At 43.9% G+C, this 15,161-nt stretch overlaps 1 protein-coding gene across 2 annotated transcripts in view; it reads right to left on the reverse strand.

Moving 5' to 3' along the window:
- P2RX7 (purinergic receptor P2X, ligand-gated ion channel, 7) overlaps positions 1-15,161 on the reverse strand; it is a 58,950-nt gene that overhangs the window by 11,338 nt on the left and 32,451 nt on the right. For both annotated transcript variants that reach the window (XM_010841353.1, XM_010841352.1), the window contains exons 5-8: positions 14,362-14,458; positions 9,670-9,750; positions 8,916-9,045; positions 3,887-4,023 (exon numbers count right to left, since the gene is read on the reverse strand). In XM_010841353.1, coding sequence (XP_010839655.1) covers positions 3,887-4,023; positions 8,916-9,045; positions 9,670-9,750; positions 14,362-14,458 — 445 coding nt within the window. The remainder of the gene's footprint in view (positions 1-3,886; positions 4,024-8,915; positions 9,046-9,669; positions 9,751-14,361; positions 14,459-15,161) is intronic.

Here is a 15,161-nt window from a genome sequence, read left to right on the forward strand (position 1 = left end):
GAAATTAAAAAAACCACTAGAATTGGCCTATTTAAAAAAAAAATTGAAGTTCTAGATGTAGTGCTGGTGCTAGAAAGGCTATGGAGTTAACTTTTGAACAGCACAGGGGTTGGGGTGCCCACCCTCTGCCCAGTGGAAAATCCACTTTAACTTACAGTTGGCCCTTCATATCCATACTCCCTCTGCATCTGTGCATTCAACCAACTGCAGATTGTATAGTACTATAGTATTCATATTTATTATTTAAAATAGTGTGTGTGAATGGACCCATGCAATTCAAACTCATATTGTTCAAGGGTCGGTTATATATTGCAAGCTGATATCCTTGATAAGCAGAAAAAATAAGCATTAGTCACATTAAAAGCAGAGCACCAGTGAAGATCTGTAATTCCCTGGTGGCTCAGTGGTAAAGAATCTGCTTGCCAGTGCAGGGAACTCGGATTCCATTCCTGAGTCAGGAAGATCCCTTGGAGTCGGAGATGGCTGCCTACTCCAGTATTCTTGCCTGGAGAATCTCATGGACAGAGGAGTCTGGCGGGTTACAGTCCATGGAGTCGCAGAGTCGGACGCGACTAAGCACAACAAGAGCCATCGGAAGCCAGAAGAAGCAAGGAGAGATCCTCCCCTGGGGCCTTTATAGAGAGTATGTCCCTGCTGACACCTTGATTTTGGACTTCTGGCCTCCAGAACTGTGAAGTTTCTGTTGTTTAAAGCCACCAAGTTTGTGGTAATTTGTTAAAGCAGCCACAGGAAATGAATACACATATATACCTGTTCTGAGAGCAGAGAAGCCCATCAGGCATTCTGTCCTGCTTTACACGTCTTGTAAATAAACTGAATCATTGCCTAAGGACCTTTGGCCACAGATCTTTAAAGGATGAAATTTCTGCAACGTGATCAATTCCTTCAACTTCCTGTATTTTAGAAAGCTTATATTTTCTCATATACCTCATATAACCTCTAATTTCCTTCTCTTTTCTGTGGCTATTTGAAAATAAAGTTACCCATCAGGTCTCCACAATTTATTTTTGGTTACAGATTTCTTCTGGTGCTTGATTCCAGAGAACAAATGCTCTAATACTTTGAGCTGAAAGATCAACCAGTTCTTCAGAAAGCTCAGATCTCTCCAGGAGCTAATGTTCTTAGGCTCAGCTCAGAGACTTGAAGGACATTTGCTAACATCTGATGGGTACATTGCCCTGCATGCGTCTGCTGGCCGCTGGAAAAACAGCCTGTGAGGGCAGTCGGGGACCACTGACCCAGGCCTTGCTTCCTACTAATGGCCACAAGCCTATTCAGTAGAGCAGCAGGGAATGATCAAAACATTACCTAAACTAGGAGCTGGTTTCAGGGCCCTGGATGAGACTCCATGGCCCCAGAGAAGGCAAAAAGCCTCTTATGGGACTTCCCTGGTGGTCCAGTGGTTAAGATTCCAAGCTCCTGATGAAGGGGGCTCATGTTCGATCTTTGGTCAGGGGACTAGATCCTACATACTATAACTAAAAAGATCCCACATGCTGCAACGAAGTTTCCGCTTGCAGCAACTAAGACTCAGGGCAGGAGGGGGAGAAGCCATATAAATAAATATGAAAAAAATAAAGTCATTGAAGCAAAGACAGTGTTCTTTAAAAATGCCTCTTGTGTGTTGATCTCAGCCAGCTCTTAGTCAGGAGTTTCAAACTCAGATGCCTGTAGGGGCCAGACAGATGAGTGAAATGAGTGATGCAGCCAGATATGAGGCAATAAAGAGTGGTGAGGACTGTGGCAAACCAAGAGGGGACCACTGATACTCAGCTCCAGCTGCGTGCTCTCCTGTGGGATAGGAAGCCAGTGTTACATGGTTTGATTTTTTTCCAAATAGTTTAATTTTTCAGAAAAAGCAGGAAGTCCATACTTCTATGTAGAATATCTCAACATTCAAAACATTGTACAGGCAACAACAATAACAACAACAACAAAAAAGTTTGAAGTCTGCTTGCCAGTTAATCATGCTGCTTTACCTAAAATATGAATAGATCCATTTGCTTGAGTGGATAACAAAAAGTCAATAAGAATGCTAGCAGAAGGGTTAGGAGGCAGTGAATGAGTGTGTGTGTGTGTTTGTACATGTACTTTGGCCTGTATTTGCATGCTTAGATTAACTATAGACACCTCATTTTATTCATTCTCCTGGGCAACTAGCAACCTGGTTGTAAGAAACAAAATATAGTCAAACAAAACATCAAAGAAGAAAGCATGTTTGGGATGCTAGATGACATAGCCTAGACCAGTGCTTCTCAAATTTTAATGTGCACATGAATCTTTTGGGAATCATAAGATGTAGATTCTAGGCACTAATGGTAAAGAAACTGCCTGCCAATGCAGGAGACGTAAGAGAGTAAATTAAGAGTGGAAGCTGAGATTTTTACATCATAACAAGCTCCCATGTTGAGGCAAGGCCCATGTTCCTGGTAACAGGATCACATTTTGAGTATCGAGGGTCTAGATTAGTGATTCTCAAACGAGTTTGCGTACAAATAACCTGGGAGGGACAATCCCCAGAGTGTCTAATTCAGTAGGTCTGAGGAGAGCCTGAGAATCTGCATTTCTAACAAGGTCCCATGTGATGCTGATGTGGGGACTCCCACTTTCAGAGTCCAGACCATTAGTAGTAAAAGTATTCAGGGAAGCTAATATGTTTGCAAGTTGATTCCCTAAGATGGACTCCTATGTGTGCAGTTTCCCTTCTTAACTAGGAAAGCTCACTCTTCAGGAAAGTGCACAGTGCCTATGGGGGGTTCCTATCCCATCCTTGGAGAGGCCTTTTCTGGTTGCATTCCCGCTCCCCACCCTATCAAACTATCTTGTTTGATTTTCTTTGAAGCATGTGTCATCATGTGAAATGGTCTTATTGGATTTCTTTGTTTGTTCTATTGAGATATAATAAACATATCATAAAATGCACGTAAAACGCTTACTCCTTGGAAGAAAAGTTATGACCAACCTAGAGAGCATATTAAAAAGCAGAGACGTTACTTTGCCAACATAGGTCCATCTAGTCAAGGCTATGGTTTTTCCAGTATTCATGTGTGAATGTGAGAGTTGGACCATAAGGAAAGCTAAGCCCTGAAGAATTGATGCTTTTGAACTGTGGTGTTGAAGAAGACTCTCTAGAGTCCCCTGGACTGTAAGGAGATCCAATCAGTCTATCCTAAAGGAAATTAGTCGTGAATATTCATTGGAAGGACTGATGCTGAAGCTGAAACGCCAATACCTTGGCCACCTGTTGCGAAGAGCTGACTCATTTCAAAAGACACTAATGCTGGGGAAGATTGAAGGCAGGGGGAGAAGGGGATGACAGAGGATGAGACGGTTGGATGGCATCACCGACTCAGTGGACATGAGTTGGGTAAACTCCAGGAGTTGGTGATGGACAGGGAGGCCTGGCGTGCTGCGGTCCATGGGGTCGCAAAGAGTCGGACACGACTGAGCGACTGAACTGAACTGAACTGGTATACGAAAACACCTCACAGAATACCAGGTTATACATATATGATCTCATATAAGCCTCACAAGTGTTGGTTAGACAAAGGAAATTTCACCAGAAGGTTATCTTCAGTTATCTCAGGATAGAGGAATTATGGGTGATTTTTATCCTCTTTTCTATGGTTATCTCTGTTTCCCAAGTTTTGCTTTTTATCTTACAAAGAGAGTGCAGTTCTTTAATAATTCATACAAAAATTCAGTCACTGCCTAGCTCTCAGAGGAAGTGTTTTACATTCATCTTGTTGCCTTGGGAAACAAAACTAGTCTTACTGGCTGCTGGGGATACAACTCAGCAGGGTCTGGGAGGTCCCTGGGAGCCAAGGGCTAGTTACTGGGCAAATCTGACCTGGAGCACTGTTACCTGAAGTTGTAGCCAGGGTACAAGGACTCCTTGGCGGTCTTGTCATCAAGGCGACGGAAACTGTATTTTGGACGGCAGTGATGGAACCATCTGTCCAGGTTGCAGTCCCAGTAGATCTCAATGCCCATGATTCCTCCCTGGGGAAGAAAACAAGAGATAATCTCTAAGCCTCGCTGGACGTGGGTTATGCAGCTATCAGACATCTCCCTGCATAGTGATGATCACTGAAGGAAAAGTTTGCTTTTGAGGGTAAAAAATGCTGATAAAAAATCTCAGAGCTCTAAGTACCATCCAATTTAACTCATACAACGACTACTTTGGCAACTACAAATGCATCTCCCTGCTCCTCCTCCCGCCTGGAACATACTACCATTAAATTTACTTTCCTGAAATAGAACTTTCAACAAGTAGTAGTAATGTTAGTCGCTCAGTCGTGTCTGACTCTTTGCGACCCCATGGACTGTAGCCCACTAGGCTCCTCTGTCCATGGGATTCTCCAGGCAAGAATACTGGAGAAGGTTGCCATTCTCTTCTCCAGGGGATCTTCCTGATCCAGGGATCGAACCCAGGTCTGTGGTATTGTAGGCAGATCCTTTACCATCAGAGCCACCAGGGAAGCCCAACTTTCAACAAACCCCTCCTGTAATCAGACATTATTAATGCTTCCACCCCCATTAAAGATTATATGAAACGAGTTGCCAGTCCAGGTTCGATGCACGATACTGGATGCTTGGGGCTGGTGCGCTGGGACGACCCAGAGGGATGGTATGGGGAGGGAGGAGGGAGAAGGGTTCAGGATGGGGAACACATGTATACCTGTGGTGGATTCATTTTGATATATGGCAAAACCAATACAATATTGTAAAGTTAAAAAAAAAAAGATTAAGTTGAAGCTTATCATACTGGAATTCAGCGTGCTCCATCACTTCCTCTCTGCTTTTCTCCAAATTCTCCCTTGGAGAAAGCTGTTATGCCAGACTATGCTTTTCCCAGATACACTTTGCATTTTCACTTCTTTTTTTATTTTAAAATAAAGCTGTATCTCAACAGCTTTATTGAGATACAATTCACATACAATTCGCCCACCTAACATGTACAATTCCACACTTACATTCATGTATATGTGCAACTGCTACCACAGTCAATTTTACAGCATTTTCACTACCTCCAAAAAAGAAAAACCATGTAAACTTTAATTACCCCTCTCAACACTAAGCAACCACTAATCTACTTTTTGTCTCTGCAGAGTTCCTTATACTGAACTTTTCACATGAATGAAATCATGTAATACATGATCTTTTATGTCTGGCTTCTTTCACTTAGCATAATGCTTTTAAAGTTCATCCATGTTGTAGCAAGTGTCAGTACTTCATTCCTTTTTGTGGTGAAAGAATATTCCATTGTATGAATACACTACAGTTTGTTGATCCGTTCATCCTTTGATGGACACTTGGGTCGTTTCTATCTTTTGACTATAATGAACAATACTGCTGTGAATGTTTACGTACAAGTTTTTGTGTGAATATAAGGTGTCATTTTTTGGGGGTACATACTTTGGAGTGGAATTGCTGGGTATACTTTGCATCTTTTAATCTTGGCCCTTGACCTTTTCTCCCAGTGAAACATTTCTCCCACCCACTTCTCTAGCTAAATTCTGCTCATCCTCCAAGACCCAACCAACATCCTTCCCCATCCACGCAAGCACGCCTATACTCCTCAATTCATGGTGACCTTTCTCTCCTCTAAACTTCTAAAGAATCTGCTCATCTCTTACCTATACTTGGTACTTCTTTTTTTTTTCTACAGACATTTTTTGAGCACTGGCCATCATATTTCACTGAAGCTTAGACACCATTGCTTGTAAGACACACAGGGTGTTTTTTTTGTTTGTTTTTTTTTTAATGTTCCTCCAAGGAAAAAACTGGTGTCAATTAAACTGTGAGATTCCATCAACTGAAAGCACTTACTGATTTCAAAATTATTAAAAGTGAAAAAGATATCTCTTTGAATCGATGAAATTAGGCATTTCAAGACAGTACGCTAGATGTAGTATTCTGAGGATACAGAAATGAGTAACAAAGAGGTTCTGACTTGGAGAGAGGAGAAATAACACAGAAAAATCACAACTGCCTTTTTTGGGGGGTCAGGCACTAAGCCAAGCACTCTACTTACTATAGTGAATGTATTAATACCTTTGTCACTTGGCATCCATTTTGCTGGCTTCTGGGAAATCTACCTGAAATTTCCTTTGGGAAACACCTTTCCTAACTCTCCGTGGTTTGAATGGGGCTGTGACCTCTCCCAGGAGAGGGCACCTGACTCAGTCCTGGCCAATCAGGACAGTGCTTCCCTCTGGACCTGATGATGAGTTCAGATAGATTATGTGGCCCAAGGTAGGGTTAATCAGAACTCTCCTTGAGACATTTTGCCAGAACCATAGGGGAAAAGGTCCTCTATTGGTTGAGACCACTAGCTGTGGAGTGTGAAAGTCTAAAGCAGCACTATCTAATAGGATTTTCTCTGCTGATGGATATAGTCTGTATTCATGCCCTATAAGGCAGTAGCCAGTGGTTACTGAAATGAGGCTAGTATGATCAAGGAAATAAATTTTTAATTTCAATTAAGTTTAAGTTGCTGCATGTGACTTGTGGCTACCATATTGGATAGCAGAGTGCTAGAGCTTTGGTGGCTTTGACTTGACATGTGGAGAATATCATCATTAAGGAAACAGTCAAAAAATGAAAGGAGTCAGATTTCTGAAGACATCATTTGAGTTCTGGGATGCAGCTATGCCTAAATCTATCATACTCTTCATTCAGCCAACAAATATTTATTGACTGTCCATTATGTGCTGAATGTTATACAAAAATGAACCAAAAAAAAGAAAAAAAGAGCTACCTTCATGGAACTTACATTCTAGTCAGAGAAAATAGACAACAGACAAATGGATATGATGTAAAATATATAGTATGTCAGATAATGCTTGGTACCAGGGATAAAAATAAACCTGAAAAGGGCCTGCTGGGATAGAGGTGGGAATTGTCATTGTAAATGTAGCAGTAAGGGAAAGCTTCACTGGGCTATATTTGAGTGAATACTGGAAGTAAGTGTAGAAGGCAGTTAATACTATGTCTGGGGATAGACTATTTCAGGCAGAGGGGACAGCAAGGGAAAACTCAAGGTAGGAAGATGCTTTGGGTATACTAGAATGTTCATTCCACCTGGTCTTTCTACGCAAGTTAATATGGTTCCTTTTTGGTTAAGTCACTTGAATTTTGTTTCTGTTATTTGCCTCTAAATTACTTTTTATTTTTTGCTTAAATCACTTGAGTTGGATTTCTATAATTTGCTACTGGAATAATCCTAAGTAACCAAAGTGTGGTAGTCTGGATAATTGTTGTTGTTAGTCTCTAAGTTGTGTCTGACTCTTTGCGACCCCATGTGCTGTAGCCTGCCAGGCTCTTCTGTCTGTGGGATTTCCCAGGCAAGGATACTGGAGTAGGTTGCCATTTCCTTCTCCAGGGGATCTTCCTGACTCAAGGGTTGAACCCACATCTCCTGTATTGGCAGGCAGATTCTTTTCCACTGAGCCACCAGGGAAGCCCAGCCTGAGTAGTAGCCCCCCAGATATACCTAATCCTAGGTCCTAATCCCTGCATCTCTGAACATGTTACCTTAAATGGCCAAAGAGACTGCATGTGTGCAAACTCAGTTGCTTCAGTCATGTCCGACTCTTTGTCTCTATGGACTGCAGCCTACCAGGCACCTCTGTCCTTTGGATTCTCCAGGCAAGAATTTTCCTGAAGTGGGTTGCCATGCCCTCCTCCAGGGGATCTTCCTGACCCAAGGATCAAACCCACATCTTCTGTGTTGCAGGCAGATGTTTTAGCACTGAGCCACTAGGGAACCCCCCAAAGAGATTGCTGCTGCTGCTGCTGCTAAGTTGCTTCAGTCGTGTCCGACTCTGTGCAACCCCATAGACGGCAGCCCACAAGGCTTCCCCGTCCCTGGGGATTCTCCAGGCAAGAACACTGGAGTGGGTTGCCATTTCCTTCTCCAATGCATGAAAGTGAAAAGTGAAAGTGAAGTCGGTCACTCATGCCTGACTCATAGCGACCCCATGGACTGCAGCCCACCAGGCTCCTCCGTCCGTGGGATTTTCCAGGCAAAGGTACTGGAGTGTGTTGCCATTGCCTTCTCCAAAGAGACTGCAGGTGTGATTAAATAAAGATCTTGAGAAGAGGAAATCTGGATTATCTGGGTGGACCCTATAAAGACATACTGATCTTTATGAACAGAGAGGCAGAGGGAGATTTAACACAGGATAAGAGATCAATGTAGGTGGTGGTCCAGTGGTTAAGACTCCATGCTTCCAGTGCAGGGGGCACAGGTTTGATCCCTGGTCAGGGAACTAAGATCCCACATGCCGCAGAGCAAATAGGCCTGCAGGCCACAGCAAAGGATCTCATGTGTTGCAACAAGGACCCAGTGCAGCCAAATAAACAAATATAAAAATATTTTTTTAAAAAAAAGAAAAATGAAATCAATGTGACCACTGAAGCAAGATGCTATGCTGGTGGCTTTGAAGCAGGAAGAAGGGGCTATGAGCTAAGAGATGCAAGGAATGCAGTTTTAAAAGGTGGAAGAGGCAAGGAAATGGATTCTCCCCTGGGGCCTCCAGAGAGAGCATGGCTCTGCTGGTATCTTTATTTCGGCCCAGTGATACTCATTTTGGACTTCTGACCTCCAGAAGTATAAAAAATGTGTTGTTTTAAGCCACAAAGTTTGTGTTAATTTGTTACAGCAGCCACAGGAAACTAATAGATGAATGGTCTCACACATAGGGTTGTTGTGGGATTAGATGTGGTGATGCAGGAAAAGTCCTTGTCATTGAACATGGATTTACAAAATCCTCCATAAATATGAGCATATTATTAAGACCCAGTGGTCCAGCCTCTTGGCCATTTGTCATCCTCCATCCCTTGACCCACCCTCCCCACATTCCACTTTACAAACAGGCATCACCAACCTGAATGGCCACTTCTGAAAAATTATCTCCTGTTTCTTGGAAGATATCTCCTAGTCGGAAAATGGGACACTGTGGATCCCGAGTCTTGTGAAAGGTGCAAGTGGTGTTTAAACCCGGCAAGATGTTTCTCCTGTACATGATGAAAAGCAAACAAGCATCTCAGTTGAAAACTGGGATCCTTCTCTTTCATGGGAGTGAAACAGCGTGGCCCCTGGCACCATGAGGGCCTCCAACGATCCTGCCTTCTGGATTCACACCGTTGTGTATTCCCCTCTTACACTGTCCAATGTTGGTCTGTGTGGCCAGTAATATATGACAGAAGTGATGGTGTGTCACTTCTGAGATTAGATTATAAAATACAGTGACTTCTCTCCTGGTTACTATCTGGCATGCTTGCTCTTTGGCTTGGATCACTTGCTCTGGGGAAGCCAGCCACCATGTCCCAAGGGGACTCAAGCAGTCTGAAGGAGAAGTCCACATGGTGAAGAACTGAGTTCTCCTGATGACAGTCACTTGAGTGAGCTTGGAAGAGGATTTTCCAGCCCCAGTCAAGTCTGGTGATGGCTGCAGCCCCTACTGACAGCTTGACTGTATCCTGAGAGACCCCAAGCCAGAACCACCCAATGAAGTCATTCCCAGATGCCCAGAAACTATGTGAGAAAATTAAAGTTTGTTGTTTTTAGCTTCTAAATGTTGGGGTGAATTGTTATGCAACAGTAGATAACAAATACAGCCAAACATTCTGGGCACTTACGTGGTGTAATTGTGGCCAGGAAAGTCGATATTATTCTTGATGAGTACAGTAAAGTTTTCAGCACTGACCAAGAGCGCAGGCCTAAGAGAGAGAAATGCAAAATGGGGATCAGTGACTACAGGGACCAAGGGAGTCAGTGAGCCAGTGACCAGAGGCTCTGATTTCTTGTTTGGGTCAATATGATGGTTGGAGAGAAATGCAATTCAGTGGGCAAAACCTTCCAAAATTCTCCAGCTTCTCCAGGAAGAATTTCTCCCTTCTTAAGACCCCATGGAAGGAGTTCCCGGGTGGTCCAGTGGTTGATAATCCTTGCTTCCACTGCAGGGGCATGGGTTTGATCCCTGGTTGGGGAACTAAGGTCCCACAGCTGTGTGAGGTGGCATAAAAAAAGACTTCGTGGCATTTACTGTAATACTTCTCACTCTGATATAATGGTATGTTTAGGTATGCACAGTGGTGTGTTGGTAAATGTTTAAAAACCAGCTCTCCAAGAAAACAATAAGCCCTGATACTGTAGCAGTTACTGACTATTGTGGTATAAATACCCCCACCATCACTGATTTCAAGCTACCAGTAGAACATCACTGAATTGGAACTGGGAAGGGATGAGCATAAATGGCTCAGAGCTGGTATAAGCCAGTACACTCCTGTTTGTATTTTCCACAATAAACTTGGTGATCCTGCAGGGCTGAGACAATAATTTTCTCATCTTGGCATCCTCAGCCTTTGGCACAGGGCCACACATACATACTTGACTCTATCATTCGCTCTCTAGAGGCTCTGAGTGGTATAAAATCCTCCATGAGTGAGAGGAGCCCGAATTCTAGACTGCTGGAAGGTCCACCCACCATCCATGCATTCATTCATTCAACAAATATTTATTGTACCGGGAATGGGGCTGGGCCCTTGGGATGCAGTGATGAACAAGACAGTCGAGATTTTTGTCCTGGTGAGGTTGAGAATCTGTTAAAGATGGAGAGAACAGGCTCCACAAAATGATGCCACTGGTATCCTGTTGCCTGGCACACCTGAGTAGGTGGCAAATATACATTGGGAGAAGCACAGGCTAAAGGTGGAAAGTATTCGGAAGGGAACATCAAGAATAATCTGCTCTGGGGGCTTCCCCGGTGATCCAGTGGTTAAGACTCCATCTTCCAGGGCAGGGGACATGGGTTCCTTCCCTGGATGGGGAGCTAAGATCCCATATACCACAGAGCAACTAAGCTTGGGCGCTGCAACTACTGAGCCCACACACTGTGGAGCCCATGCTGTCACAAAGATCCCATGTACCGCAACTAAAATCCAATACAATCAAAAAATTTTTTAAAAAAGAATGATCTGCTTTTTATTTCAGGACTTCCAGAGCCCAACTTTGGCTCTACTGGGGATGTAATTATAGAGAACACTGTAATTTTTGCCTTTCCACATCAATTCCCCCCCTCTAGCAGTAGCACCTCAATTTTTTCCCTTTGGGAAAGCCAGGTCTCTTCCACTCTCAGTCCACTCTCATCTCCTGCCCATCCCTTACAGCTCCCAGGGTGGGCATATGACCTGGAGCTGGTTTAACAGTGTAATCCACAGTGTCCAAAAGTCTGTTTTTTACATCTGTGTCTCTTTTTCTGCCTTGCATATAGGGTCATCTCTGTGGGAGAAGGTGAGGGTGGGATGATTTGAGAGAATAGCATTGAAACATGTATATTATCATATGTGAAATAGATCACCAGTCCAGGTTCGATGCATGAGACGGGCTTTCATGGCTGGTGCACTGGGATCACCCTGAGGGATGGGATGTGGAGGGAGGTGGGAGGAGGGTTCAGGATAGGGGACACATGTACACCCATGGCTGATTCATGTCAATGTATGGCAAAAACCACTACAATACTGCAAAGTAATTAGCCTCCAATTAAAATAAATTAATTAATTTTAAAAATCACATCCCAAATGAAGAAGCTTGAATTTCATGGTAGTCTTAATATAGTCTACATTTTTAATAAATCATCAATTAAAAAATATTTAATCAACCAGCTTTGTGATGAGCCATCTTGACAGAGATAAAATACCATTTTCACCTCAAAGAGTCCCTAATCTGATTGGAAAACACTAACATAAAAGCAATAATAAAACTATACAATAATGACAGAAAAAAACCAAGCCGTGTAATCTAATCCCCTTGGCTTCAGTGATTGATTCTTTGACTGTCACATGCCTTAGGCCATTGAGAACACCCCAGGATTATTGTGGGAACTATTGGGAAAGAAACACTTGTTTTCTCTAGGATTATTAGTAGCAAGGACAAGGTAAACCTGGAGTGCCCCAGACCACAGTGTGAGGCAAGCCAGCATGGAAGAAAAGAAGAGCTAGAGGCTGGGGAGAGGAGAAAGGTAGAGGAAGAGAGAGAGAGAATCTTAAGACATCATTTAAAGCCTTGATCAAGCCTTGCCCGAAACTAGTGTTTCTGGACTTCTCATTGACGTGAGTCAAAAACACAAGCCAAAAATTAACAGTCCCTTTTTTTTTTCTGAAGCCAGTTGAAGTTATATTGTCACTTGCACACACACAAAATCTTGTTTACAACAGATGCCTGCTATTTGCCAGACCCTTTGCCTTTAGAAGATTTCAAACTTCTGGGCAACATGCTCAGAATCAAAGGACTAAACGGTCCCCTTTACTTCTCTTTCATGACACTTAAAAATTTCCTTTTCGGAATGACAGCCCTCTGTGCATGTGTCTTATCTCTTCTATTAGATTGCAAAACCCTTGGGACCTGCTCCATATCTGGGTCTTCTTGTATTTTACAAAAAAAAAAAGAGCACAGTTCTCCCTACTATCTGATAATGGATGTGCTGGAGAAACAATTAAATGAATCATCTTAGTAATGCTTTTGTATAACATATGAGAAACTGAAGGTAAGGGAGTTACTTGTCCAGGGTCATGTAAAACTGCAGCCCAGGTCACAAAACATCAGAGATGCCCGGTATTTATGTGATGAATGAGTTGCTGGCAGAGCCAGGACTGAAAACCACAGGCAATCAAGAAGCCTCTTGCCTTGAACCAGGGCCTTCTTGAATGTAGGCTCATGTCCCCCCGGGTCTTGTATAATTTCTTCCGGGAGCTACAAATGAACCTGCGCGGTGCCGTTAGCGAGTGAGAGCCGGACAAGCTGGCACTGCCTGGTGCTTCCCACTCTGACATCAGAAACTTTTGCCTGAAGCTTCTAAGAAGTTAGTTTGGGGAAGTTTTCTCTTTGCCCCACAGATGCTGATGGTGTGGCCCTGAGTCACATTTCTCTAGAACTACACTGTCCAACATCCCCTAGGCACGTGTGGTGTGTGTGACTATTTAAATTGTGTCTGTGTGTGCTCAGTCTCTCAGTCGTGTCCGACACTTTGTGACCCCATGGACAGTAGTCCGCCAGGCTCCTCTGTCCATGGAATTCTCCAGGCAGGAATACTAAGTGGGTGGCCATTTCCTCCTCCAGGGGATCTTTCCGACCCAGGGATTGGACCCATGTCTCCTATGTCTCCTGCACTGGAGGCAGATTCTTTACCACTGAGCCACTGGGGAAGCCCGACTATTGAAATTAAATTAAACTCAAAATTCAGTTCAGTTGTGGTAACCACATTTCGCGTGCTAAATAGCCACATGTAGCTAGTGGCTACCAGATTGGATGGTGGAGGTACAGAATCTTTCTGCATTGCAGAAGGTTCCACTGGACAAGGCTGGTCTAGAACCACCACACGTCGAGGGGCAGATCCTGTGTGCATTTGTGTTATTGGGCACTTTACAGTGTGCCAAGCACAGGGTTCACTGTGCAATCACCGTGCAATTATCATCTCATTTAATTCTCACAACAGCCCAGGAAGGTTGGTGCAGTTATTATCCTCATTTTATTTTTAACTGAAAAAAATATATTTTGGCCACGCTGTTTGTGGAATCTTAGTTCTCTGACCAGGGATGGAACCTGCGCCTCCTGCGTGGCAAGTGCAGAGTCTGAATCACTGGGCCTACTGGGGAAGGCCTGTTATTCTCATTTTAAAGACAAGGAAACTGAAACCCAAAGGGGTTAAGGCACTTGTTCAAGGCCACATAGCAAGGGTGCATTAAAGCCCGGATTTGAATCCAGCTCTCCTTATTCTCTGCTGAAATGCAGCCCTCCCAGTGTTTTCTGAGGTTTAACATCAAGTTCTGCCTTCTGGGCCTGACCTTGAGAAGAATCAACACAGGGGAACACCAAATGTGTACGTCACTGTGAACATTTAAGAAAACTTCCTTTGCCTTCCCTTCCTTCTCTCCTCCCTTCCCTTCTTCTTCCTTTTTCCTATTTCCCCTCCCACCTTCTCTTCCTTAATCACTCAGTACAGACACTGACAGAATGGACCCTGCTATAGCACTGGAGGTGGTGTCTGGAGGTGCCCTGGAAAGTGCTGGAACACTCAAGGGGCAGGGGACACCCACAGGTGCTCAAGGTAGTAGCTATCTATCAGCTGGTCCAGAATTATGTCAATATTTTGACCACAAGCAAGGCCCTCCCAGAGACCGCTAGTGTGTCTGGCCTGGGAGTCACTAAGCCAGTAGGACCCGGGACTTGGGGAGGGAGGGTGGTGCTGAGAAGGGAAGCTGGGGCAGTGCCTCGCAGGGCTTCATCTGCTTGAAGCTGCGGGCCACTGTGTCTGTCCCCTCCCTACAACTCACTCCGGAGCCTTTTCCTCTGCCTCGACAGGACACCAGGTGAAGACTTCACAGGTCTTCTGCTTCTCATTATAATGTATACACCTGCCGGTCTGGATTCCTGTGAAGGGTCAAGGGGTTGTAGAAGCACAGGTGTGAAAGAACCGTGGGAGGAAACTCCACTCCACTCAAGCAAGAGGCTGTTTCTCAATCCAAGCAGTTTTAGTTTCTGTGTAACCTCATCCAAACCACAGGCTTACATAAGAAAAACCAAGCAAGCAACACATCGAACGGTAAGGTTTTCAAAGAAGGATCAAAGAGAAGACATAAAGACCACAGATGCTGTTAGGTTTTTGCTTGCTTGTTTGTTTCTTCACAAGAAAAGATGCCTGAGAGGGAGGCAGAACAGGGTGTATTCTTTTGCCTGGTACAAATGGACTAGCACATGGCTTCTGAACAGACAGCGGAGTTCCTCTAGGTGTGTACAGCATGGACCAGGATGGACAGGGCCATGCAGTAAGCATGGCGCATCTTCCTGGAGTGTCAGTGTCACTAACGGATATTTAAGGGGAAAGGTAAATAGTAAATAGTGTTAGTTAACTCTCCTCCAACTCAAATGCACAAGCATTATGGAATGGAATTGAATATTAATATGCCTTTCTGTGTACATGTATGTTATAAACTGGCTTTTAAGGCAATGGCACCCCACTCCAGTACTCTTGCCTGGAAAATCCCATGGATGGAGGAGCCTGGTGGGCTGCAGTCCATGGGGTCACGAAAAGTCAGACACAATTAAGTGACTTCACATTCACTTTTCACTTTCA

This window comes from Bison bison, unplaced genomic scaffold (assembly GCF_000754665.1).
Source record: "Bison bison bison isolate TAMUID 2011002044 unplaced genomic scaffold, Bison_UMD1.0 scf7180017864160, whole genome shotgun sequence".
NCBI lineage: Eukaryota > Metazoa > Chordata > Mammalia > Artiodactyla > Bovidae > Bison > Bison bison.